This window comes from Siphateles boraxobius, unplaced genomic scaffold (genome assembly GCF_051911475.1).
Source record: "Siphateles boraxobius isolate OS27281-9 unplaced genomic scaffold, OSU_SipBor_1 41, whole genome shotgun sequence".
Lineage (NCBI taxonomy): Eukaryota > Metazoa > Chordata > Actinopteri > Cypriniformes > Leuciscidae > Siphateles > Siphateles boraxobius.
Genome location: NW_027509042.1, coordinates 20,875,892 through 20,901,688, shown reverse-complemented (window position 1 = coordinate 20,901,688; position 25,797 = coordinate 20,875,892). Strand labels below are relative to the sequence as shown.

The following is a 25,797-nucleotide window of genomic DNA, read 5'->3' as shown; positions in this document are numbered from 1 at the left end:
AACTGGAACGGAGATTGCTAGCCAGGCCTTTTCTTCTAACATCAGTGCCTAACCTCACAAATGCTCTACTGCATGAATGGGCAAAAATTCCCACAGAAACAGTCCAAACACGGACAGCCTTCCCAGAAGAGTGGAGTTTCAAAGAGGGGACCAACTCCATATTAAAGAATGCAATATCATTCAGTCCCTCTTAGTGTAATGGTCAGGTGTGCCAAAACTTTTGTCCATATACAGTAGTGTATATATATCAAGACGGCCTGCACTGCTTAAACAAGCTACGTGGGAAAATGTTTTTTTTTGTCTCGTATGACTGGATTTGCAAAAAAAAAAAGAAAGAAAAGATTTTTGGATAAGGAATATTGGATTAAAATGATAAATAACCTCATAGTATTTACAGAAATGGCAATCATTTTGATGTAATTCAAGCTGATGTAATGGACATGTTACCTGGTCCTGCAGGGACATGACCGGATTGTTCTTGGTGGTGTTGATGTGGAGAACATGGAAGCGGTTCTTTCCGCACAGGTCGTATGCGATATTGGTGAAGGAGGTGCTGGCAGTCTTGGGCACACGGTTATAGATGATGACCAGATCCTCAATCTCAGGCAACGCTGGAGAGTCCCGCAGACTGTCCCGGGTCTGTCTATGCTCCACCTCTCGAACCTCGTGTCTGGCCATGGTGCGCTCTGCAGGAGAAAGAAGAATTTTCATCTTTATTTTTTATTTATATCAAACAACACCTACAAATATAAATATGTTATTGTAGAATTTCTACAGTCATACTTCATAAGGGTAAAAAAACAAAGCATTGTTCAGGTCATCCTTGTACACATTTCAAAAAAGCATCTCAAACTTTAATCATGCCATGATGTGTCTGACATTTAGAAATACATTGAGGTAATCTGACCTTCGATTGTAATAAAAATGTGGCATTAAAGATGCAGTGTGTATTTTTTTCTCATTTTAAAATACTCCTGTAAGTAAGATGATCGAAGTTTAATTTTATGGAGAACTGACTACAGTTCCAAAGTACTGGTAATTCCAAAGGACAGCAAGCACATAACAAGGATATGCAATACTACAATGCACTGCAGGTAGTTGGAAAACAAGAGAGAGAGACTACACCCTACAAATCAGGGGCAGCTAGAGATCTGTAAAGGTTCCCAACAGGCCCTTCAGCCACCTGTTGATTTAGGTGACAGAAAACAGCAGCATGATGAAAAGCCTGAATAATGGAGTGAGAAGGGAAAACAAAACAAGCAGTTACAGCAGCAAAGCTTGTTTTTCTTTATGTACATACACACACTCAAGCAGAATACCTTCACTGCTGGTATTAAGACATCAGGAGAAATCGTCTCGGTTATGTATGTAACCCTCGTTCCCTGAGTAGGGAACGGAGACGTCTCGTCGGAGGAGTTTCCAATGAATTGGGATCACGCTAGGGAGACCAACTGCCTTCGAGTGAACTATAGACTATGCTAACTATGCCAATAAACATTGGCATGCAAGATTTACATTCCGCGCGCCGCCTACCAGTGCGGGTATAAAGCGGAAGCAAGCGCATACACATTTGCTTTTCGCTGAGGAGCCGGACGGTGTCCAGTCCTCCGCGAAGGTACAGCAGCATGGCGATGGGACGAGACGTCTCCGTTCCCTACTCAGGGAACGAGGGTTACATACGTAACCGAGACGTTCCCTTTCGTGGGAACTCCTACGTCTCGTCGGAGGAGTTTCCAACGAATTGGGATCCCTAACAAAACGCCATGGTGCTGGCCCCTTCCAGCGCCCAGCTTAGCTACCCGCCGGGGCAGTTTCTTATCGTCTTTGGCGGGAGCTAGCTAGGAAATCACACTGCTGTTCTGCAAGACTCTCTCAGTGGATATGGATAACACTGGGAAAGCGTGCCCAACCTGTGGGAGGGAACGCTGCGGAAGCCCAAGCCCGCCCGAAGGGAGGCACTGGAATACACATGTGTACTAACCCATGGGGTAGTGAAACACATGGCAGTCCTTGAGGTAGTCCCAGCCCAAGGGTGGGAGCATACTCAGCACGGAGGACAGAATGGTCTGTCGAGGGAAAGACACGATGCTAGCTCGGAGGGTAGCTGGATTGTGGAGAAAATCGGTCGCCGAAGGGACCACTGTAGGCCACCCAGTCTACACACAACTGGCCGTAGCGAGTACACGGGAGGAAACAGGTTCAACACGTAGGCTATAGAATCTAGCGAACGTGTTAGGTGTTGCCCAGCCCGCAGCTCTACAGATGTCTGTCAGCGAGGCGCCTTGCGCCAAAGCCCAGGAGGAGGCAACACTCCTAGTAGAGTGTGCCCTCAACCTAGGTGGGCAAGGCACGTCCTGGGAAGCATAAGCCCGGACGATAGCATCCACTAGCCAGTGGGCTAACCTCCGCTTGGAGACAGCCTTTCCCTTCTGCTGGCCTCCGTAACAGACAAAGAGCTGATCTGAGGTCCTGAAACTTTGCGTTCTGTCCACGTAACAATGCAGGGTGCGGACGGGACAGAGAAAAGGAAGGGCTGGGTCTGCCTCCTCCGGGGGCAGCGCTTGCAGGTTCACTACCTGATCTACAAATGGAGTGGTAGGAACCTTGGGAACATATCCGAGCCGGGGTCTCAGAACAACATGAGAAAGGCCCGGCCCGAACTCAAGGCACGATTCGTCGATCGAAAAAGCCTGCAGATCCCCCTTAATAAAACGACGTTTTTTTTGATGATAATGTACTTTTTCGTATTTCATAAGTTTTCAGTTAAATTCTGGGAGTTACAGCAATTGACGCTAAAGACTACACATGATGATCCCAGCGACTTTTCCACAACTCACAATGTATGTTGAAGAATTTACAAATTCTAAAATCTAATGCCTGAATATAGAATCTATTTCAAAATCAGCTCCACACATAAATAAAAACATAAAAATGAATAATTAAACAAATAATTGTCAGTCAACTGCATCGGCCAAAATTTCCACATCAGTGTATCGCTAGATATTTTTTTTAGGCATATATGCTTTCCTTAAAATGGAACTGCAATGTTTTTCATAAATAAATAAACAAACAAACACACACATACATTTTCAATTATAACACATCTGAGTTTTGCAGATGTTTCCATTCTTCAAAACCTGCCGCATGAAGGAAGGCACAGTGCTCATGAAGCTCAATGTGTGTCCCAAATGAAGGACAGTGGGTCACCAATAAGATTCAATGTTCTACTGTATATTTTAGCCTATCAATCTGTCGTTTCTAACCAAACTGTTAAAGGCTGTGTGGTCTGAGCTGGACACCCTCTTCCATATAAAGCGAGCACAGCTCACAATTCTTCTGTGTCCTGGAGGTGCTTTCAAGAAGAACCACTTTTTGGTTCCAAAAAGAACCTTTCAGTGATCAGTTCTTAAAAGAACCATTTTATTTTCTTAAGTGTGAAGTACATTTTAAAAATCTAAAGAAGCTTTTTCTACTATTAAGAACTTTTTGTGGAATGGAAAGGTTCCATTGATGTTAAAGGATTTTTATGGAACCATCAATGCCAATAAAGTACCTTTATTTGTAACTGTGTTTCTCATGAGGGACTAACACTCAACAACAAAACAAGAATTCTCCTGTGGTTCACATGGAGCCCAGAGAGTTCAGGATGGAAACACCAAATATTAAAGTACCATTTACAATACCATTTCCTAAATTAATAAATAAATACAAACTAAACCTGTATACTATATGATGCATCACTGTACCAGAACACAAAAAGAAAATGTGGGCATGCCAGTGATTTTGTGCATTGTAATACATTCAATGTGTAGTTAAAATAACGGTTAGTTCACCCAAAAATGAAAATTCTGTCAACATTTACTTACCCTCTTTTTTCCAAACCCGTTTTTTTCTTCTTCTGTGGAACAGAAAAAAATATTTAGAAGAATATTGGAAACCAAACAGTTTCAATTCCCAATTACTTAGATGGTATTTGTTGTCCATACCAATCAGAACCAAAGCTGTTTGGTTCCCAACATTCTTCTAAATATCTTTTTACATTCCACAGCGTTCCATTCTTGGGTGGACTATATTTTAAATATTTATATTTTAAGAGTCGAGATAAAGATTAAAATAGCATGATTTCTTCTGGAGTGTAAATAAACTAAATAACAGAGTGGAATTTTACGCTCCATGTAATGGAAATGCACAGCAATCCTGCAAAACAAAAGCCAAGCAAAACATAATGAAATCTTTCCCCAGTCATCGCACTATATCAAACACTCATTTTCCACACAGCAATTATGCAAAACTCAGTTTGCTAATAGACTCATCAGTCTTCAACAGTGCACGCCTACCAGTGCATTAAATAAGCCACTTAAAATATTGATCAAGTCTTAACAAGCCTCTGTGCATCAGCTGTACTCCCTTAAAACGTCCTCCACCGCTGAGGACCCTAACCACACTCGGCCTGACATCACATCTACGAGACAAAACTAGGACACTCTCTTCAAATCAACAGGGCCGTCTACACTGTGATTGACACAAAACACTCAAACTAGAACGCTCCCCTAACACATCCTCACCAGTCAGACTGCAGTGCCATAACACTAAAAGCAGCTAATTATAAAAATGCTGAACATTACAATACAAATAATATATAGTTTGAACGTTTAAAAGAACTGCATTTATTTGAAATAGAAATCTTTTGTATAATTTTAAATGCATTTACTGATCAATTTAATGCATTTTTTCTGATTATAAGAATATATATTTTTTAAAATCTTAATGACATCAAACTTTTGAACGGTAGTGTGCATATACAAGTACATAAATAAATATGCGCTGGTTTGCGCACAAAAAGTATTCTTGTCGCTTGATAAACTTAGGATTGAGCCACTGTAGTCACTTGGACTATTTTAACGATGCATTTAATAACTTTTCGGGGCCGGCAAGTTTCAAACCCTTATAAGCCTATGGAGGACTGATCCAGCTTTCAGATTTCATCAAAAATATCTTAATTACTGTAATTAAGTAATTACTGACAAAATTTAAATTTGTATCCCTTTAATTACTATGTATTAAATAAGTACAACTGTTTAAAATAAATAAATGTATATTAAACATTAAACATGAAAAAAAAAGACTGATTGTGTAAGTTCGGATTTACTTTGACCACTCCACAATATAAAAAAAAAATATGGATGCCATTCCATCACGGAAAACATGACAATACATAAATATGTGTGTTGCGGGTGCGACAGAGCACTCGTCCACACACTTCTGATGAAATATTTAAGCACACTAAAAAAAAAAAATAGTAAGTAGTAACTTCCGTAAAATCAGTATACAAAAAAAATTGATCATATTTTACATGAAAGTTAAACTTAATTGTAAGGTGTTATAATTATACAATTAAGTACAGAGTAATAATAATTAACAACATGTACTTACTATAAATTACATATATAGGATTAGGGTTTGGGGTTAGTATTTAGGCGTAATTTATTATGTACTAATAGTACATTATTAAGTACATGTAACGTGAAGCTAAAAGTGTTACCCAAAAAACAATAATAATTAATATTTTGTATTTGTCCTTGACCATGCAATAGTATACCGCACATAAGAAACAAACGTTTATAATCATTATAACAGCATATACAGTATTATAAGAATATAATGGCATCATTAAGTCTGGTCATGCTATTTGTTCTCAGCATAAAGCTCAGCTCTAGTGAAAAAGGCATCATAGACAGAAGGTTGCGGGTGTAATAGGCAAGTGATAACACCTGAAACTGGAGCTGTGTGTTTGTCCTCTGCAACACTAACAGAAGGCTGAATATGCTCATAATGGAGAGGGATGGAGACGGCTCAGTCGTGTCATTGAGCATAGGGTCCATTACAGACCCAAGTCCCTCCAGCTTCTTTACGTAATCACAGCAGGAATGCATTTCTCTCACTCATGCATCTTACACTTTTCATCAATCTGATGGAGGGGAAAAGCTCAGCTCTTCTCCCAGCAGAAGAACAGAGGGAATTGTTATAGCAGGCACACTTATATTGCTCGTCTTAATTAGTAAAACAAACCGATCTTTCTTGACACACAAACACCTTTCCAGGTGATTAAGCCTTTGATGGTGTTAAGAAGAGGATGCATAATTACCAGTGAAGCTGTTTGAGGTGTTTTTGCTTTTTTAATGAAAACAAGGTCTGATGGGAGCTCATTAAACTCTACGCGCATCTCTCACTCTTCCTGGTTTCCGTTCTGCACAGTAGAGGGCAGCATCCTGCTACCAGGACAGGTGGCTGTGTAATTGGCAGGGGTTTTGGGAAGGCTTTCCCTCATGGAGGCTCAGCAGGTTTCCTGGAGGCGTTTCATCCACTAATGATCAACTGTTGTCCACATCTCTATATCAGTGACATTATCTGATGGGGAGACAAACTGTACTTTTAAAATAAAATGATGAAGGCTGATCCTGTCATTAGTGTAAATTATAGATTGCTCCAGTTATCACTTTATTTTATTTTTTTGACAAATCCAGAAGTCAGCATTATGCTGGTTCCCTCAACAAATACACAATTTATTTTTTTCTCCATTGGCTTTTGGATTATTGTAAAAAAATAAGCTTTGATGAAAATAAAAATGACATATACTTGTGCACAATTCAGAATTGAATTGAGAATGACTCCTAAATTCCAATTAAATTCTTGAATTTGAATTGAATTTGAATTGATGTCAAAAACAGGATCTAGAATTACAATTCAAATTTGAATTAAAGGAAGCAGAATTGCAATTCAAAACAAATTCTAAGAAACTCATATAGATATTTTAAGTGAAGTGTTTAACAATGAAGCTTTACAGTATATGTCAGATATGATCGCATTACATATTCTATAAATGATATTAGTTTGAACTAGTTGTACAGATTACATTAACAGGAAATATTTTCTACCAGCAATGAATGTTAAAAGCTCTAGTCACAGAACAAATAATTAAGTTTGATTTATTGTAATTGTAATTTTGTGGAACATGATAGAACATGACTCAGAACATGATAAAACATGACTCCCAGAATTACTTTAGTACATCTTTAGACGAAAAAAAAAAAACAATTTTAGGTGGACATTTATATATATATATATATATATATATATATATATATATATATATTAGAACAAAATGTATGCAGGGTTGAGGAGTGAGTTAACTGTAATGAAAATATGTTATTGAATTACAAAATGAATGTAATTGTATTTAGTTGTATTACTGAGGTAAAATGTGTAATTTAATTAGTTACTAATCAAATTTAAAGGAAATTGATTTACATTGATAAAGTAATCCAAATAAAATAATCCAAACCACATTTATAATGGGTAACTTATAACAGTAAGCAATTACATTTCCAAAGTAACCTTCCTAACGCTGAATGTATGTGAGATTCAACATTCTTTCTGTTGTGTGACTAGGGTGACCACCCGTCACGCTTTGTGTTGTACCGCACAGCATTTTCACCCCTTGTCCCCCACATCGCATATTGAGAAGTCTGTTTGTTTTTAATTATCATATTAAGAAAATGTGCATGCGTTCTTTTGCCTTTTTAAGAAAGCATTTTATTTATTATTTTTGCGCCGTAGTTTTTCACCTATATTTAACAGCGCTTCGTCAGAAGTACAAATACAACAGCCGTTTTTAAAATCATATCCAATGGTTGAAAAGAAATGAGTAAACACGGTCACTAGTAGGTTGTCAAACAAAATGTTGAGCGGTGATTTGTTCCATGTGTTCCCTGTCAGAAAACAAATGGATAATTCGGTAAATTAAAATTTTAATTTAACAGAATTTTCAACTTATTGCCTGCTGTAGTTGTTTTAATTCACTTTCTTTCTAAAAATATGAAAGTGTTTGGTTTAATATTCTTAATATATAAGGCTGTCAGTAAACTAATTTCATGTTGTTTTATATTTTATTTGTTCATTATTTATTTTGTTAGATTTTAGTTGGACTTAGTCAGAACTGTTTCAAAAATAGTGATCTGCATGATGCCTGCTGCCTTGCTCAGTGATGTTGAATTTAAATGGCAAGTAAAATAAAGAGATGTTATGTTACATTGGTGATGTAATTGTGTTGTCTGGAAGGGACTAAATAACAAAGTATTTTTATCAGCTGAAATGCAGAATACAAATGTTTTTATTAAGTTAAATGGACATTATATAACAGTTTCAGGTTATGTTTTAGTGTTGATAACATGTCCCACACAAACTTAGTAATCGTCCCACATTTGGTTTGTTTGATGGTGGTCACCCTATGTGTGACTGTGAGGAATTTCTTTGAATTGCCATGAATTTAATTCCACTTCCTGTCATTCCAATTCCAATTCAAATTCAACTTCCTGTGGGTCGGAGTCAATTCAATTTAAATTCCAATTCATGCATTGAATGGAGGCCAATTCTGAAATTCTGAATTTTGCACAAGCCTGATATATATATGTATATATATATATATATATATATATATATATATATATATATATATATATATGATTCATTCATGTTTTGTTCATCAAGATAATCTTCACAAATGAACAACTTTTATGTATTGGGAAGCCTAAATATAATCTGCATAAGTAAAAAGCTAAATGTGTGGCACTTTCTTTATTCTGCAATCTACAAAATGCTTTTTTTATTTTGAAAAGAGCAGCTTAAACATGGTCAAAATTTCTTCTTTTGTGCTCACAGAACAAAAACCTGATGGATTTGATAGGGGGTAATAATAACATAATTTTCTTTTTTTTAGGGTTTGAATGAATAGACAAGCATTTATGGGACTAAATCTATACTCTTTCAGTGGCTTTATGTAGGGCCACTTGAGCATTCATTTCCGATTAAAGTACAAACAAAGAAAATAACGTCCATGTCCACTAACCCTGCCTGAACACTTATCCATAAAACGTCCCGGGTTACGTATGTAACCCTAGTTCCCTGAAGGAACGAGACGCTGTGTGAAACGCTGCGGGAACGCCTCTTGCGTTGAGCGTCATGAAGCACGTATGGAATCAGCCCAATGGCGAGACGGAACGTCACGAGTGACGTCATCGACCAGGAAACTATAAAGCACACCCCTGAACACAATGGCGACAGCTTCTGGAAAAGTGTGAAGCAAGTCGATCAAGGGAATGCAGGGAGTATGGCAACGACACGCAGCGTCTCGTTCCTTCAGGGAACTAGGGTTACATACGTAACCCGGGACGTTCCCTTTCAGGAACGTCGAGCTGCGTGAAACGCTGTGGGAACGCTAATACCCACGTCGCCATAAGAGCAAGTGACCAACTGTGTGAATCAAAGATTAAATTCAGCCGAAAGCACCTGCGCCCCAGGGGTGGAGCTGAGGTCTAGGTCATAAAACCTGACGAAAGTATGCGGTGAGGACCAGCCTGCCGCATCACAAACGTCCTGGAGGGAGACTCCTGACAATAAGGCTTTGGAAGCCCCCATACTCCTGGTAGAGTGAGCTCGGACAGCCAAAGGTGAAGGCTGACCAACCGACTCATAGGCAAGTGAGATGGCCTCAACCACCCACTTGCTCATCCTCTGCTTAGACACTGGGGACCCCTTCTTAGGTGGTCCAAAACAAACGAACAGCTGCTCTGATTTTCTCCACAGGGCAGCTCTGTGGACGTAAGCATCTAAAGCCCGAACAGGTCAGAGCAGATTAAGTTTTTCCTGATCAGATGATGTAAAAGGAGGAGGACAGAAGGCCTGCAGAACTATAGGTCTGGCCACATTGGTAGGAACCTTAGGGACATAACCTGGCCTGGGGTGGAGAAAAGCCTTCACCATCCCAGGTGAAAACTCCAAACACGAAGGAGCAACCGAGAGAGCCTGAATATCTCAGATTCTCTTAAGAGAAGAAACGGCAAGGAGAAAAATAGTCTTCGAAGTAATAAACTTATCAGCAACTTCTTCAATAGGCTCAAAGGGAGAATCAACCAATCGTCTATGTAGTTCAGTATACGAATGCCCTGGAGCCGCAGCGGGACTAGCGCTGCGTCCATGCACTTCGTGAACGTGCGGGGAGATAAAGCTAGGCCAAACGGAAGAACACGATATTGGTACGCTTCGCCCCCGAAAGCGAACCTCAGGAACTTCCTGTGTTGCGGAAGGATGGAGATGTGGAAGTATGCGTCCTTCAGATCTATCGTGACAAACCAGTCCTCGGACCTGATTTGTGACACGATTTGCTTTAGCGTAAGCATCTTGAATTTGAGCTTGGCTACAGCACAATTTAATAGGCGCAGATCTAAAATTGGACGCAACCCCCCATCCTTCTTTGGAAGGATGAAATATCGGCTGTAATAACCTGACTCCTCGCTGGGAGGAGGAACCCGTTCTATAGCCTCCTTTTGAAGGAGCGTTTTCACCTCTTGTTCCATTACCAGAGCCTGCTCGGGGCCCACCACGGTGGGCAGGACCCCGTTGAATCGAGGAGGAGGAGATCTGAACTGAATGGCATAACCCCTTTCTATCGAATGCAGAACCCACTGAGATATTTTTGGAAGACTTTTCCACTCTGCCAGAAAATCTACTAAGGGTACCAGCCTCTCGGGGCTGGCCTCTGGAATATTTTGAGCAGCCGAGACACAGCGCCCTGTAACGGCGCACCGGCAGGGGACGACTGGTCTGACTGCTCTAAACCCCTCCTCAGAGGGGGCGAGCGTCCCTCGGGAAAGCGCTCGCTGGGCCCGTCTGCGCCCCGAAACGAAGGCGGGGTTGGCAGAAGGGACCCCTGAGGGCACCGTGAGAGAACGGGCACCGTCTGAAGCGGTGAACACCTCCCTCTCACGGTGGGGACCACCCTCAGCATCCTGACACCAGTGGCGTCAGGACTTCTTAGACGAAGCCTTCCTAGCCATAATGACTGTCCTCAGATCAGTCTTACCACTAGAAGGCTTCGCCTGAGACTGTCGCGTCTGTTTCCACTGTTTAGAAGGGGGGCCACGAGACGCAACACTCTGCCTTTGTTGCGCCCTATGTGAGGAGCTAGTCGACGGCTTGGTCTGCCCTCGCCCAGCAGACCCTGGGACATGAACTTTAAGTGGGAGGAATTTTTGAAAGCTGAAAGCTGCAGCTTGTTTCTTTTCTTCCTGAAATTTATCTATGACCGTGTTTACCGCGTCACCGAATAAACCAGATGGAGAAAGTGTAGCATCCAAAAGAAAAGATTTCTCTTTATCCTTCATATCAGACATATTAAGCCACAAGTGTCTCTCTGCGGCCACCAGGGCTGCCATAGAACGGCCCATTAGTTTAGCCGATTCCCTGGTGGCACGCAAAGATAAATCTGCAGCCTGACGCAGTTCTCGAACCACGTCAGTGCTGACCTCCTCACTCTCACTCATATCTTTTAAAAGATCGGCTTGGTATGCCTGCAATATTGACATCGTGTGCAGACACGCCGAAGCCTGACCAGCCGCCGAATAAGCCTTACCCACCAGAGCCGAAGTATTTCTCCCTCTCACGGTGGGGACCACCCTCAGCATCCTGACACCAGTGGCGTCAGGACTTCTTAGACGAAGCCTTCCTAGCCATAATGACTGTCCTCAGATCAGTCTTACCACTAGAAGGCTTCGCCTGAGACTGTCGCGTCTGTTTCCACTGTTTAGAAGGGGGGCCACGAGACGCAACACTCTGCCTTTGTTGCGCCCTATGTGAGGAGCTAGTCGACGGCTTGGTCTGCCCTCGCCCAGCAGACCCTGGGACATGAACTTTAAGTGGGAGGAATTTTTGAAAGCTGAAAGCTGCAGCTTCTTTCTTTTCTTCCTGAAATTTATCTATGACCGTGTTTACCGCGTCACCGAATAAACCAGATGGAGAAAGTGTAGCATCCAAAAGAAAAGATTTCTCTTTATCCTTCATATCAGACATATTAAGCCACAAGTGTCTCTCTGCGGCCACCAGGGCTGCCATAGAACGGCCCATTAGTTTAGCCGATTCCCTGGTGGCACGCAAAGATAAATCTGCAGCCTGACGCAGTTCTCGAACCACGTCAGTGCTGACCTCCTCACTCTCACTCATATCTTTTAAAAGATCGGCTTGGTATGCCAGCAATATTGACATCGTGTGCAGACACGCCGAAGCCTGACCAGCCGCCGAATAAGCCTTACCCACCAGAGCCGAAGTATTTATGAGAGGCTTGGTGGGTTAAGCTGGTTTCTTAAGAGACGAGGAAGACTCAGCAGAAAGATGGCTAGCTAGAGTCTCCTCCGCCTTGGGCATCGCCCCATAACCATATAACTTAGCCCCCGATATATTACAATATGTGGAACTCTGGGGGCTAAACACACGATAAGAGCCGGGTCTCTTCCACGACCTCGACACCTCGGTGTGGAGATCGGGAAGAAACGGAAGGCACCGCCGTGGAGGCTGAACGCGGGAAGGCAAAAATCGTTCGTCAAGCTTGCTTTTAGAAACATATTCCTGCCTAACAGCTGGCCACTCAATGCTTAGTTTTGTCACAGCACGAGTGAGCACCTCCATAAGCTCCTCGTGTTCAGGGGAATGAGGTGACGAGTCCTCAACATCCCCTGTCTCAATACTGACAACATCCAGCTCCTCAGAACTGGATAGCTGCAGTATTGGTGCCTCAGCCTGGGGGGAAGAAACCGCAATGCGTGCTTCCACACCCGGAACTGAGGCACTGGAACTGGCAGGTAAAGGCTGAGATAAGGCAGAGCCCGTCTCAAACCCCGCTGACAGATCCATTTGCGATCCCCACGACAGGCGCCGCTGCTCTGCCTCGACAGAAGCGGGACCCGAGCCGTGGGGAGCGCGAACCGAACCACTCTCCTCGAAGAGTGATCGGCGGGAGCGGAGCGTTCTTAATGGAAAACGCTCGCAATGCTCACAATCAGCCCCCTCGAGAGCTGACTGGACATGCTGCACTCCCAAACAAACAACACACAGATCGTGTGTATCCCCACCCGTGAGAAAACGAGTACAGGGGGGAACACACTTTCTGTATTGCTGCTCGCTCGTCATACTGATATATGTGAATATATATATAGTTTTTTAAGTGAAAAACTCCTGCCTAGCAATCACTAAGAACAGACAAAAACACAGGGACAGATTCACACACAGAGCGCTTGCTGAAGACAACAGAAGCTGTCGCCATTGTGTTCAGGGGTGTGCTTTATAGTTTCCTGGTCGATGACGTCACTCATGACGTTCCGTCTCGCCATTGGGCTGATTCCATACGTGCTTCATGACGCACAACGCAAGAGGCGTTCCCGCAGCGTTTCACGTAGGGGTGGGAATCTCTAGGCACCTCACGATTCGATTCGATTACGATTCAGAGGCCTGCGATTCGATTCTAAAGCGATTATCGATTATCTGAATCTTTTGTGTGTGTGTGTGTGAATATAAATACTTTGCTTTAAAAGTACAAAGTAATGACCCATAAAGAATTAACGTACAATATATTTTATTAACATTGCAAAGAACCAACAGGAAAATAAATGTGTGCCTGAACAAGCAGCATACTTGTAGTAAATTAATAATATAACAACAACAGGTGTTCTGACGATTCATGCTACCCATCGAGATGTGCTACTTACTGGTGCATGTGCAGACTCATTTTTCTTCTGCTTACCACGCCCATAAATCTATGCATCCTTGCTGTGGAGACTTGTAGGAAACTTTGACAGGTCAAATATGAATATTTGATGATAATTTTTACTTTTCACACAATTTTAAAAATAAAAACAGTACATCATACTGTACTCTTAACTTCGAATTTTATTATAATTTTATTTCATATAAAAATATAATTTTTACTTGTTATATCAAATGTGATAATTGCTAGTTCATTTAAAATATCAAAATATGCTCCCCATACACTTACCCTGATTAAAATGAAATAAACAATGTTATAATATTGTGAGATTTACACCATTATGGAAACAATAGAGAATGAATCAACATTATCTGTGATCGATTCGCGTTTGGGTAGCATTTTTCGACAAGGCAGCAGAAATCGTCTGAACACCGGTAAAGCCCAGAGCCATAGAGAGAAACGGCTCTGGTACAGCCGAGTGTTTTTCCTCCTCTGGGTGGAAACGTGTCATATGGCTTCTCATATTTGTCGTGTTGCCGAAATATTTTAGTTTTATTCTACAAAGCTTACAACTAGTGTGGCTCTTGTCCAGATCCTTTCCCCCTTCAACTTCATAGAAGCCAAAATATTTCCACACGTCAGCTTTTAACGAGGAGGGTGTTTGGATTTCGCGCTCAGCCATCGCGTCTCTGTTATGTGCGCACGCCACAGACAGACGGTCTTGGCACTGCACTTCCGCGCTTCAGAGTTCCGTCTTTTGCGTTCCGTCAATATTACGTCATTATAAATAGGCTACATATCTAAAAAAAAATATATATATATATTTTTTTGAAAATCGATTTTTGACATTTTTGAATCGATTCAGAATCGTCCACGTCCGCATCGCGATGCATCTAAGAATCGATTTTTTCACCCACCCCTAGTTTCACGCAGCTCGACGTTCCTGAAAGGGAACTCATATTGTGTCAAGTTCATGATCCCCGGCAGGTGGCGCTTATCTGGCATTAACTGGCAGAAGTGTTGTGTGGGTATTCTGTAGGTAAACCTAAAAATGTTCAAACAGAGCAGATATATCAGAACAGCAACTAATCTTCAAATAATCTTTGCATCTAATCTTCAAGGAATGAACATGTTATGAGTTAAGGAAGGGGTCAAAACAGTCATGTTTGGCAGAGGACAGGAAGAGAGATCTATTGTCTCCAATAAGTGTGCACACCCTTTCACTTTAGTAGTGACTGAATTTCTTTTCAATCTCCCGACCAGCTATGCCCTATTCCGTACCTTTATTAGTATCCTAATCCAGTGCCTCTCCTCAGAAGAAAAGCTCCAGAGGAGTCATTGGTTTTATTTGTAGCGAAAGTTGAAAAGCTGCCGCTATCAGACGTTTATCTGCCGGAATTCTAGCTTTTGTTGTTATTCTCACGAGGCAGAACTGAAGTTCATCTCAACTGCAGGAGCAGCAGGAAGAACACTCATCTGTGCTTGGAATAAGAGGTATGTGATCAGTAGAGCAGATCTCTCATCTCTGAGCGATGACAGCAGTCTTTAAATGTGTAAAAACACGTCTGCACATGCGAGGATAGGTTTCTCCGTCGGGTTTGAAGCTCATTCAAACATGTGAAAAGATTACCTGCTTGAAACTGGAAAACAAACCTACCCTAACATGTTTTACTTTGACTAAATCAGCTATTTTTTGATCATCTCAATATACAGTGTTAGGAAATATGGAGGATTACAGTTCGAGTGTGACTTAAAAACATAAAAAATCTAAATAATCGTGGACGTGTGAATCTTTTTTTCAATGCAACAGGCAAATTAATTGAAAAAAAGGAATGGGCAATTGGATAAATACATTTTTAAATGATTAAATAAAAATTATAATTCAGAAATTTAAGGTTACATTTAACAAAATTGACACCCACAAAAAAAAATGTTTAAAACAATTAGAAAAGTTAATTATTTAAAATATATATATGTTTGAATTAATAAACTGATAATTGATTCCTTCCTTTTATTTTCAGGTGACACTCCTTGACCTCCATAAGGAGAAAATATGTAATGTATGTATATGGGGTGGTGATGGCACAGTGGATAAGACACATGCCTTTGGTGTGAGAGACCCGGGTTCGGATCCACTGTGAGACACCAATGTGTCCCTGAGCAAGACACTTAACCCCTAGTTGCTCCAGAGGTGTGCGACCTCTGACATACATAGCAATTGTAAGTCGCTTTGGATAAAAGCGTCAGCTAAATGAATAAATGTAAATGTAAATATATATGTGAAAAGGTATGTTTATGCAGCATGTTTAATAAAGACAATAAACATATCATTAGGTTATTTTAAAAAGACTGTATTTGCCAACTATTGTTGATTAAAGTTTAGAATACATTTGACCAAATTATGCAGAAATGTCATGCAGATTTTCCCTGCAAATATTTTGTTAATAAGCCCCTTAAGCAGAAACCATACTCAACTGTTTAAGGAAATTGTATTTTTGCAGCAGGAAGTCATCGTTAAATAGAGAAAGCATGTCGCAGGTCAAAGCCTCATTTTTTTACCTTTTAAACAAACAAAAAACAGGATGCCAGGTGGTGGCATCTCAGTGGTAATCAACTTGATGCAATTCAAGGCAGGCAGGAGTGTCGACATTTTTGGAACATAAAACAAAGCTGAGATTAATGGCTGATAGGACTATAGGAGGGGGCAGGTGAGATGGATTGATCCCAATAACCTCTGCTGATTTAATTAGATACAAGCATATTTATCACCCATCTGTCATAGAGGAAGAGCATGGAGGACAGGAGCCGGGAGGCAGTACATTATCTCAGCGCACCTGGCTCTGTAAACACTCGCCTGTCTCACGGGCCAATATCTTTGACAGGCGGCTCACCCTCTCCTGATTAAACCTCTAAATTTGTTGTATGACACTTCACCGTCTCAGCACTAACACAGTCCTCATTACTCTCTCTCTCTTAATTTCTTTGTGTTCTTGCTCGCCCTGTAACAGCTTTTTAGCACATTTTTAAAAATATGGACAAATATGCCAATTAGTGGGTTTTTATTAAAGCAGTCAGCATTCTACAGCAAGGCGGATAAAATAAACCATTTGATGAAAAACGAAAGCGAACGTTTGCGACTGATCAACTATTTAAAAACATCTGTCTGCTGTGATAGTCTTGTTATATTGAGAAATAAATCTTTTTTTAGTTCTCTTAAATGAATTGTTTTATGAAGTTACAGTTAATAACAGTTACAGAACAAAGAGAATATATATTGTGTGTGCGCAACAGTTTTTTACAGCTGTCCGACAGTTTTCTGAGCCTTTTTCATCATTCCAGTTATTGTGTGAATGAGTTTTGTTCAGTTCTCAACTCCATTGCTCTCATCAGACAGAGAGTACCAAACCATTCAGGAAATCTACAGCAAAGTAGTAATTTTAAACAAAAGCCCAGACCTTTATGTTCAGATTATGCAATAATGGGAACATATCGGAGAAAGTTTTACTATGCTAACTGTCGTAACTGAACACGACACGCTGTTTGAAGACGCTAAATGGAAACATTTGACAGTTGCGGAGGGAAGGTTTCTGTGAACTATACTGTCTGATCCTCAAATAATGCAATTGAATGGCTTCAGATGACTTGGAAAATAATGCATTAACCTCTGTGCTGCTTTTTGGTCCTTTTCTTTTTGAGCTTGACAGTAACAACCATGGGTAACGCACATTATCTCGCCAACAAAAAAGTCTATATTGGACCGGCATATCCCAATACAAAACCCTACAATACATTTTTTTGTTATTATTGGCTCTGCAAGTCAGTTCAATTTCCATGACATTCAATCAGTGTAATGGCCTGAAACAATAGTTTGGCTCAAACAAATGTCCTTGTCCTCCAAGTTTTGGCCTATACGCCACGCTCCCTTTCTCTTGCCCAAGGTGAGCTTTAACTTCTGTCTTTCATGGTCCTATCTTTTGTAGTCATCATGGCATCATTTGATCCTGGGTCTCACAACCAATCAAGATGTGATTGAAAACCTTGGCAAAATTCTTTAAAATGCCCATTAAACAAGAAACTGCTGTTCAAGAGCACTCACCAATCCCACACTTGCATTACAGCCCAATGCCTTTAAAACGATTCCCTAAGTACAGATGATAAACATTGCAGATGACACCCATAATGACAGCCACTACCCTGTAAAAGACCGTCCACTGCAGCTGACATAAAGAGAGAAACAAGGTAGTTATCAGAGGGATGAGAGAGAAGGTCAGAGTCAGTTGAATGGTGTTAAACTGTTCTGACATGACTGTTCAGCTTAGCTAAAAAAAAAGAAGAAAAGGGGCATGTGGACCCTTACCCATACAACCTTTGATTCCTTGTGGGGCACAAGGGCAAAATGTAGCATATTTTTGGCACTGAGAGCAATTAAAAATATAACTGTGACCTTAAGCTTCACACAAAGTACATGGAGCTGCAGCGATCTCAAGATATAGTTGTGGTCAGAATTAATGTCACCCTTGGTAAATATGATCAAAAATAACTGTAAAAAATAAATCTGCATTGTTTATCCTTTTGATCTTTTATTCAGAAAATGTGCAAACATCTAACCTTTCATTAATGTAAAAGAATGGAAAGTGGGGGAGAAATCACATTATGAAATAAATGTTTTTTCTCCAAAACATGTTGGCCACAATTATTGGCACCCCTAGAATTTTTTACGAGTAAAATATCTCTGAAGTATATTCCCAGTATTTAATATTTACCTTTTTTTTTAGCACACCAGGGTGACTAGGAACATGAAATTGTCTAGCTATGACTTCTTGTTTCACATGAGTTTAAATATGCGGAAACACAAAGGCCAAATTTCCTTAATCATCCATCACAATGAGTAAAACCAAAGAATATAGTTCTGATGTGCATCAAAAGATTGAGCATCACAAAATAGAAAGTGGCTGTAAGAAAATAGCTCAAGAATTGAAAATCCCCATTATGACCATCAGGGCAATAATTAAGAATCCCCAATCAACTAAAGATGTTACGAATCTGCCAGGAAGAGGACGTGTGTCTATTTTGCCTTAATGCACGGCGAGGAGGAGAGTTTGAGTGGCCAAAGACTCTTCAAGGATCATAGTTGGAGAATTGCAAAGATTAGTTGAGTCTTGGGGTCAGAAGCCTACCAAAAAAATAAATAATAAAAATCAAACAACCCTTACATCCCCACATGTTGTTTGGGAGGGTTCCAAGAAAAATCCTCCTCGCTCATCCAAAAATAAACTCCAGCTAGGCATGTGCCAGTATCAAAATTTCATGCTGCGATTAATTGATTGAGCTTTTATCACGGTATACGGTATTATCACGATATTTTAATTGCACAAGAGAAACAGACGGATTGGGGGTATCTAAAAAAAAACTTGCATCACAATGTGTAATTGTGATTGTCAAAACATTAATTTTATTTTTTAGTGACATGTTATAGTGTTTACATGGTTACTGAGGCTACTGTTTGTATTATTGCTTAACACAATTTTCATGATTTCAATTAAATTCTTGGATTTAATTTCAATCTTGATTCAATATTGACTCATTTGGATAAATATTAGGTAGGCTACAGTAGATAGCCTGCATTTAAATGTTTCTCAAGAAAAAATATATCTCACATAATGCTGTAAACATACAGAGAGAAATTAAATATAATGCATACAATATAAAAATAATAATAATATAAATATAAAAATGTAATATGCCGTAATTTTCATTATAATAACAATTATATAATGACAAGTAAATATATATTAAAATAATATAGTGCACATATTTAGCAAAATACTCCTCTCTATAGCTATTTTCTTATAGTCAACTAACATTAAATGGCTTTCCTGAGGTAAATGTAACGTTCTGTGACATAATTGTTCTCCTGCAGTGTTATTGACCTCTTTCCGTGGTTGAAAAACACTGATTGATCGAAAGTACGTACCTTTCGGTGGGTTGTACTGTATCTTTAATAAAAAGTAACAGATGATCGGTTTACTTGATCTGAGGCGCGCGATCTGTCACGTCACATTTACAAGCACCAAAACAGTATTTATTGTCTGAATTTCGTTATAAAACCTGAGAGCTGATATTTTTTTCATATCAAAAGTAACCTGCTCTGTCTAGTCTGTCGGTGTCAGTGTCCTCTTTGCTCCGCGATTTTTCTCTGGGTGAGAAAATGGATGTGTGGCGCGAGACCGTGTGAAAGTGTCAATTGCGTGAGTCTCAAGCTGAATGCGTGAGAGTTGGCAGCCATGCGGGGGATAAATAGTCGGCAGCGTTCCTCCTTCCGCCGTGCTTCTTCTCCATGTGAGGATTGTTTACATTAGACTAGAGTGCGCACTGCATGCACACAGTGCTTATACATGTGATGTGGGGATTGTTTACATCAAAGTGCACATGTGTTTTGCGCAGCATATACGCATTGTTTTTTAAGCGGTTGATGGAAAATAAGCTGATGCGCGTTCTAAAAATCTAAATTCGGATCTATTATTTTTCACGGTATTTCGAAGTCCCCGCGATAACAATATCGTGCATATTCATTACCGCGATTTATCGCATTACCGAATACCGGCACATGTCTAACTCCAGCATATTCATATTCAGCATGTTGTGTCAGACACGACTGGAACTTCAAACAGCACAGGGTTCTGTGGTCAGATGAAACAAAACAACAACAAAAAATAGCTTTTTGGCAGCAAACAATGATAAAAAGTACCCCATGTGTACAATTTAATATACCGTTGGATCTTTAATGTTGTGGGCATATTTTTCTGTTGGAGGTCCTGGACATGATGTTCAGATATGTGGTATTGTGGATTCTATCAAATATCAACAGATACAAAAATCAAAACCTGACGGCTTCTGCTAGAAATCTTATAATGGGCCGTGGTTGGATCTTCCATCAGGACAACGATCCAAAACAAACATCAAAATCAACACAAAAAGGCTGCTGCCATGACCGTCCCAGTTCCCTGACCTGATGAGTGAACTGAAGAGAAGCACCACCAACATGGATCTGGGAATCTGAAGGATCTGGAGAGATTCTGTATGGAGGAATGGTCTCTGATCTCTTGTCAGGTGTTCTCCAAACTCATCAGGCATTATAGGAGAAAACTCAGAGCTGTTATCTTGGCAAAAGGAGATTGCAAAAAGTATTTAAAAAAGGTTGCCAATAATTGTGGCCAACGTGTTTTGGAGGAAAAACAATTATTTCATAATGTGGATTTTTCAAAACCGGAAATCACTTAAATCAATAAAAATTCTAGCTTAGTAAGTAATTCAGCAAGCTCATTCAGTGAAGGATTTGTCAGACTGAGTTTGTCAGTCTTTTTAAATGATTCATTTCAAATAACTAGCTCATAAAAGACATTTGTTCATGAATCATACTACACTCATAAGCTGTTTGTGCACTCCGAAAGGAAAACATTTTTGGGGAAAATATAACTCCTTTGCCCATGCCGCTACATTCAGCAGCAATCAGTTGCAAGAAACACAGTCACTTATTAATGACCCAGAACAAAACACTTACGGTAGCAATATGCTAGCATAACAACCCAGAACACCCTAGCAATTGGCAGTGAGTTTTGCATGGACAAGCACAAAATCATATTTTCTAAAATCTAGTTTCAGATTAGACTTAGTGTAAGCTTCCCTTTAAAACCCTGTGAATAAGTAAAAAAGGCAAAGTTTTGTTTGAGTGGGAGGTAGCCTATAATGAGGTTGCATCCTCATTTCATCATTCAGTCAACAGAAGAGGATTTAACAAAGACAAAAAAGGACCTGTCGAGAAGACACATGCCTCAAGACAGCAGAAAAAGGAAAAAAACTATCTGAAGCTTTCAGCAAGTGAACTGCCGTTGAACCCATTTACTGTTAATGCAATACTGTTTCTCTGTCTTTATGCCTGTTTATTTATTCAAGATGGAACGCTGTAAAGTTTGATCCACAACTGAACTGAAAAGCCTTTTTTCATTTCTGAGTGTTTCCCTGGCGTTTAGCGAACAAACAAATGGCAAACATCACAAAAGCAGAGCTCAATCTCTGAAATTCTGCTACCTTATGATGGGAATTTTAAGCTTCTTTCTTTCATTTTGCAACAGAGTTAAGCAAACAGACAAAACACTAAGAGCAGTGACTTTATTTACATGATCCATGTGAAAGAAAAAAGATCATTTAATAATAAAAGAATATTTATTATGTTAGTTGACACAACCAACATACTTCTATTGCACAAAAACTCAGGTTGCAGGTTTTTCTAAACCACTAACCCCTATTAAGAATGCAGTCAAATCAAAAGATATTATTTTAGTTATGAGGAGTTAAGTTTTGGACCAATAATTTTGTATTATGGACAGTTTATCTGGTGTGATGGCACAGCAACCAAAGGATCTGTAAAATGTCCCACCAAAGTGGTCAGGAAATAGTTTCTAAGGAGTAGAGCTGCACGATTCTGGATTGAGAAACACTTTTTTTTTTCACGATTCTGAACAGACAAGTAAACAAAATAACATGTAGTTTTCAGATTTTCTGACAAATGTTAATTGCAGCAGTCTATTTAAAATGTGTATAGAGTCTAAATTAATTATTTTAAAAAACAATGGTTTGAATGAATAATTCAATGACTCACTGATAAATACTTCACTTGTTTCATTACTGGATGAATCAGCGTTTTTTGAGCGAATCTCTTGAATGAATGATTCAATGCCAAATACATTATTTAACAATCACTTTTCGTAACAATGTAATCAATACAATCATTATTTGAAGCACTATGTTACTTTCAAAAGGTGATTTACTCAGATGTCTACAGAGTGATCGAAATAGTGTTTATATCCGAACTACGAACTTTTATCACAGTTCTTCTGTAATATGAATATTTGTAACACAGAAATAACGATACATCATTGTCATGTAAATGTACCCTAAACAGTTTCATAAAAATGTTTATTTCAACATTTAGTTTTCCATTTAGAGCTGCATTTTACCGTAAAGTGCCAAGAATAACTGACACAAATTTGTGATTGGCCCACAAGCATACCTTAAAGCTGTTGTTAGCAATCTCTTCCATTATCCGACTCATCTTGCTAGAAGCTGGCTTCAGTAAATCCTCTTGTCCCAATTAAAACGCACTCAGTGCTTTGATGCAACTTGATCTCACTGCCTCCTTAACCCCAGGGATTTTCAGCACTAGGGGGCGATCCCTGTCTCTTCCCATTCAAATCAGCAGACAAGACAAGCTTTGGCTAATGCTTGTTCCCAATTAGCAAGTGTTACACTTCCCAATGTATGGTGAGGGCTCACAGCTTAATGAAATTACAGCAGTCAGACGACACTCTGCGGGGAGCAGAGTGAAACAGTGAGGCAGAGTGGCCAAATCCTCATCCCATTGTGCAGTGGCCTAGATTTAGATTCCTCCCTTTTCAAAACCCCAACCATGAAACCATTCCGATTCCTGCAAATGAATTGCACCATGCATTAATGTTATCTGCCACTAACCATACTGCTTATGCAGCAAGCAAATCTCTGCAGTAAAACAGTCGAGAATCATTCTGGCCAAAAACCACCCAATTCGACAGTAAGAGACTGTTTGATGTTGATGTAAGGTGGCCAACTATTTTTATGTGCAGTTTAAGGGCAGGTCTAAATTAAATATCCTACATTATTTAAGGGATAATGTACAGTCATAATTGCAACATGAACCCTGATGAAAAATATATATTTTTATTATCCCAATTATTACACAGTAACACAACAAAGAAAGAAAGAAAGAAAGAAAGAAAGCTCAGCATCGGCCGATAAGAAGGACTTTTATTTAGATTTATTTTATTTCTGTCTAATAAATTATTAGACAAAATTGTTAAACAAAGAAAGTAAATGATATATGAAAAGTATTAGAGAATGTATTATTATTATTATTATATTATTATTAATAGAATGGCAAACTCGATTATCCATTACTGAACATTATATTGTTTTTGCCAAAATCACCATAAATAAATAGCATTGTTTGAATATATTGGTTTTAGTTTTTAGAGTTTTATTTTATTTAGATAAAAATTCATAAAAAATTGAATCGGCCAATTATATTTAAGCTTGCCAGATCAAGAAAATGCTGTCCATTTGTGTGTGCAATATGCATCAGATGGTCAGTGAATGGACTGTAGGTGTCTGCCTGAGTCTGAGACTACCAACATATCAACTTGACCTTAACTGAGCAACAGTGTTGCAGCTCTATAGCTCCATTTCTTTGAGCACACATCAGGAGTGCTGCAGGGCTTCGTGCTCGGCCCGGTTTGCTTCACTGTGTGTCACCTTCTGCTGTCAGAGCTGGCTGTGGGTGTGTGGCTAACTTAGGAGAGGAATAAAAGTGCAGTGCCTCCATCAGCTGCCCGTTCAGTGACACCAAGTAGCTGACAGCTACTTCAGCCATGCGGATGGGCGAGCAGGAAGGGCGCATTGCTCAATCTCATTGAGCAGAGAGATGGCTGGAGCTTCAGAGGAAAAATGAAGACGATACAAAAGGAGAGAAAGGGATGGTGGTAGAAATGGAAGATGGTCTCTTATAGTAATATATAGTCATTATGCTAATAGCATTTGATGCTATTTGTTAACACTGATGCCGTTTTAAAAGCCCAATCAAAAGTCAAAATGTGATTGCTACTACCAAGTAAAAATATCCATTAAAAATCAGTTTCTGTTTCTGTTATGTGTTTATTATTTAAAAAAAAAAAAAAAAAAAAAAAAACATTATCTTCATCAGGTCCATGACTTCGCTGAAGACACACTTTTACCTGAAGTTTCTTTAAACGATACATAAAAAAAGAACAATAACCTACATGAATTAGCTACATTGGCCACGCATATTTTCTATGTCTTTTGGTGATAAGGCTGTAAAAAAGGGTACAAAGTTGAATTTTAATCTTCAAATACTATACACTATTTTTATACATAATGCATTACACTATTTTCTCATTAAATACTATTAAGCCCCACCATTCAGCTTCATTAGCACCAAGCTAATTAACTGACAAGGAAAATCAGCTCTAAAGAGTGAAATGGTCAGAGAACAAAGCCATTATACAACATACAAGATCTAAATTATTTTGACATTTAAAAAAATCATGGATGCCTTTGATCCACAGAAATGAAACGGTTACTGTTCTCTGCAATTAGAGTAGATATAAGACGACACTGACTTGTGATCATAAAAAAATATATATTTAAATTATATTTTTAAAATGAGATACAAGTCGATACAAGTCGTCAATAGTTATAAACATGCCACTACAAATGCTTTTGATAGAGATTAACTTGCATTGAACTAGAAACATTTCCTGGACTCTGGAGCGTAAAGATACCTAAAATGACAACAGAAAATAAATGTCTATAAAATGCTTTCTGCATAGCAGTCGGCTCTAAGTTTTCAGGCTAAGATAGTGTGGCTGCACCCCTGGCCTGGCTTACACTGCTGACTTAGGGAACCAGAGTGTCTCTATGGGCCTTCAAACTGCTGACAGCACACTGGCCTAATTCTCTGTCTCACAGTATCAGTATGTGTGAGGGCATGAAGTATTAGCCTCTTCAGAGATTATTCATTCCTTTCATGAGCGTGAGGTGGGTGAAGATTATACCGCAGCTTTTGTAGCAACACATACAACAACACTTAAATAATTTAAGCAGAGGTTTTCATTATTGTATACATTTCTCTTTCCTAATACATTCCAAATGTGATAGATACATTTTTGTTAAAGCTGTGTTTTTCTGTTGATTAACATTAACAACATAGACAGCAGCAGGTATTTATAGACTGCTGTCACTTTAATTGGATATAAATTGTATGCAAAATCAAAATATTTCTTTCTAAAGCTACTTTTTGTAATGTATATTCCATGCTTTCCTCATCAAATACCAGACAGAAGCCCAATCAATGAGAATGAATCACTTGATCCATTAAAATGGGGTTTGATTAAAATCCATTGATTTCTTCTAGCTCAACTAGTACTATTTATCTAATTATTATTACCATCATCATCATCATCATCATCATCAACAAGTCAACGGTTTTAGCACAGAGCTAACTGAAATATAAAATAAAAAAATCACAAAGTTAACATAAAACTTAATATCCATCCAATACATTTAATAATATCCTTCCAATATATTTAAATGAAAAT

At 39.3% G+C, this 25,797-nt stretch overlaps 1 protein-coding gene across 3 annotated transcripts in view; it reads right to left on the bottom strand.

Annotated features, from left to right (window-relative positions):
* The window catches only part of hs2st1b (heparan sulfate 2-O-sulfotransferase 1b), an 83,562-nt gene that overhangs the window by 8,184 nt on the left and 49,581 nt on the right, over positions 1–25,797 (bottom strand). Inside the window, exons 1-2 of one of the 3 annotated variants that reach the window (XM_077198924.1) lie at positions 6,146–6,353; positions 448–686 (exon numbers count right to left, since the gene is read on the bottom strand). In XM_077198924.1, coding sequence (XP_077055039.1) covers positions 448–678 — 231 coding nt within the window. In that variant the 5' untranslated portion in view covers positions 679–686; positions 6,146–6,353. Of the gene's footprint in view, positions 1–447; positions 687–1,183; positions 1,322–6,145; positions 6,354–25,797 lie in introns of those variants that run through there. The other 2 variants (XM_077198923.1, XM_077198922.1) reach the window with 2 other exon arrangements.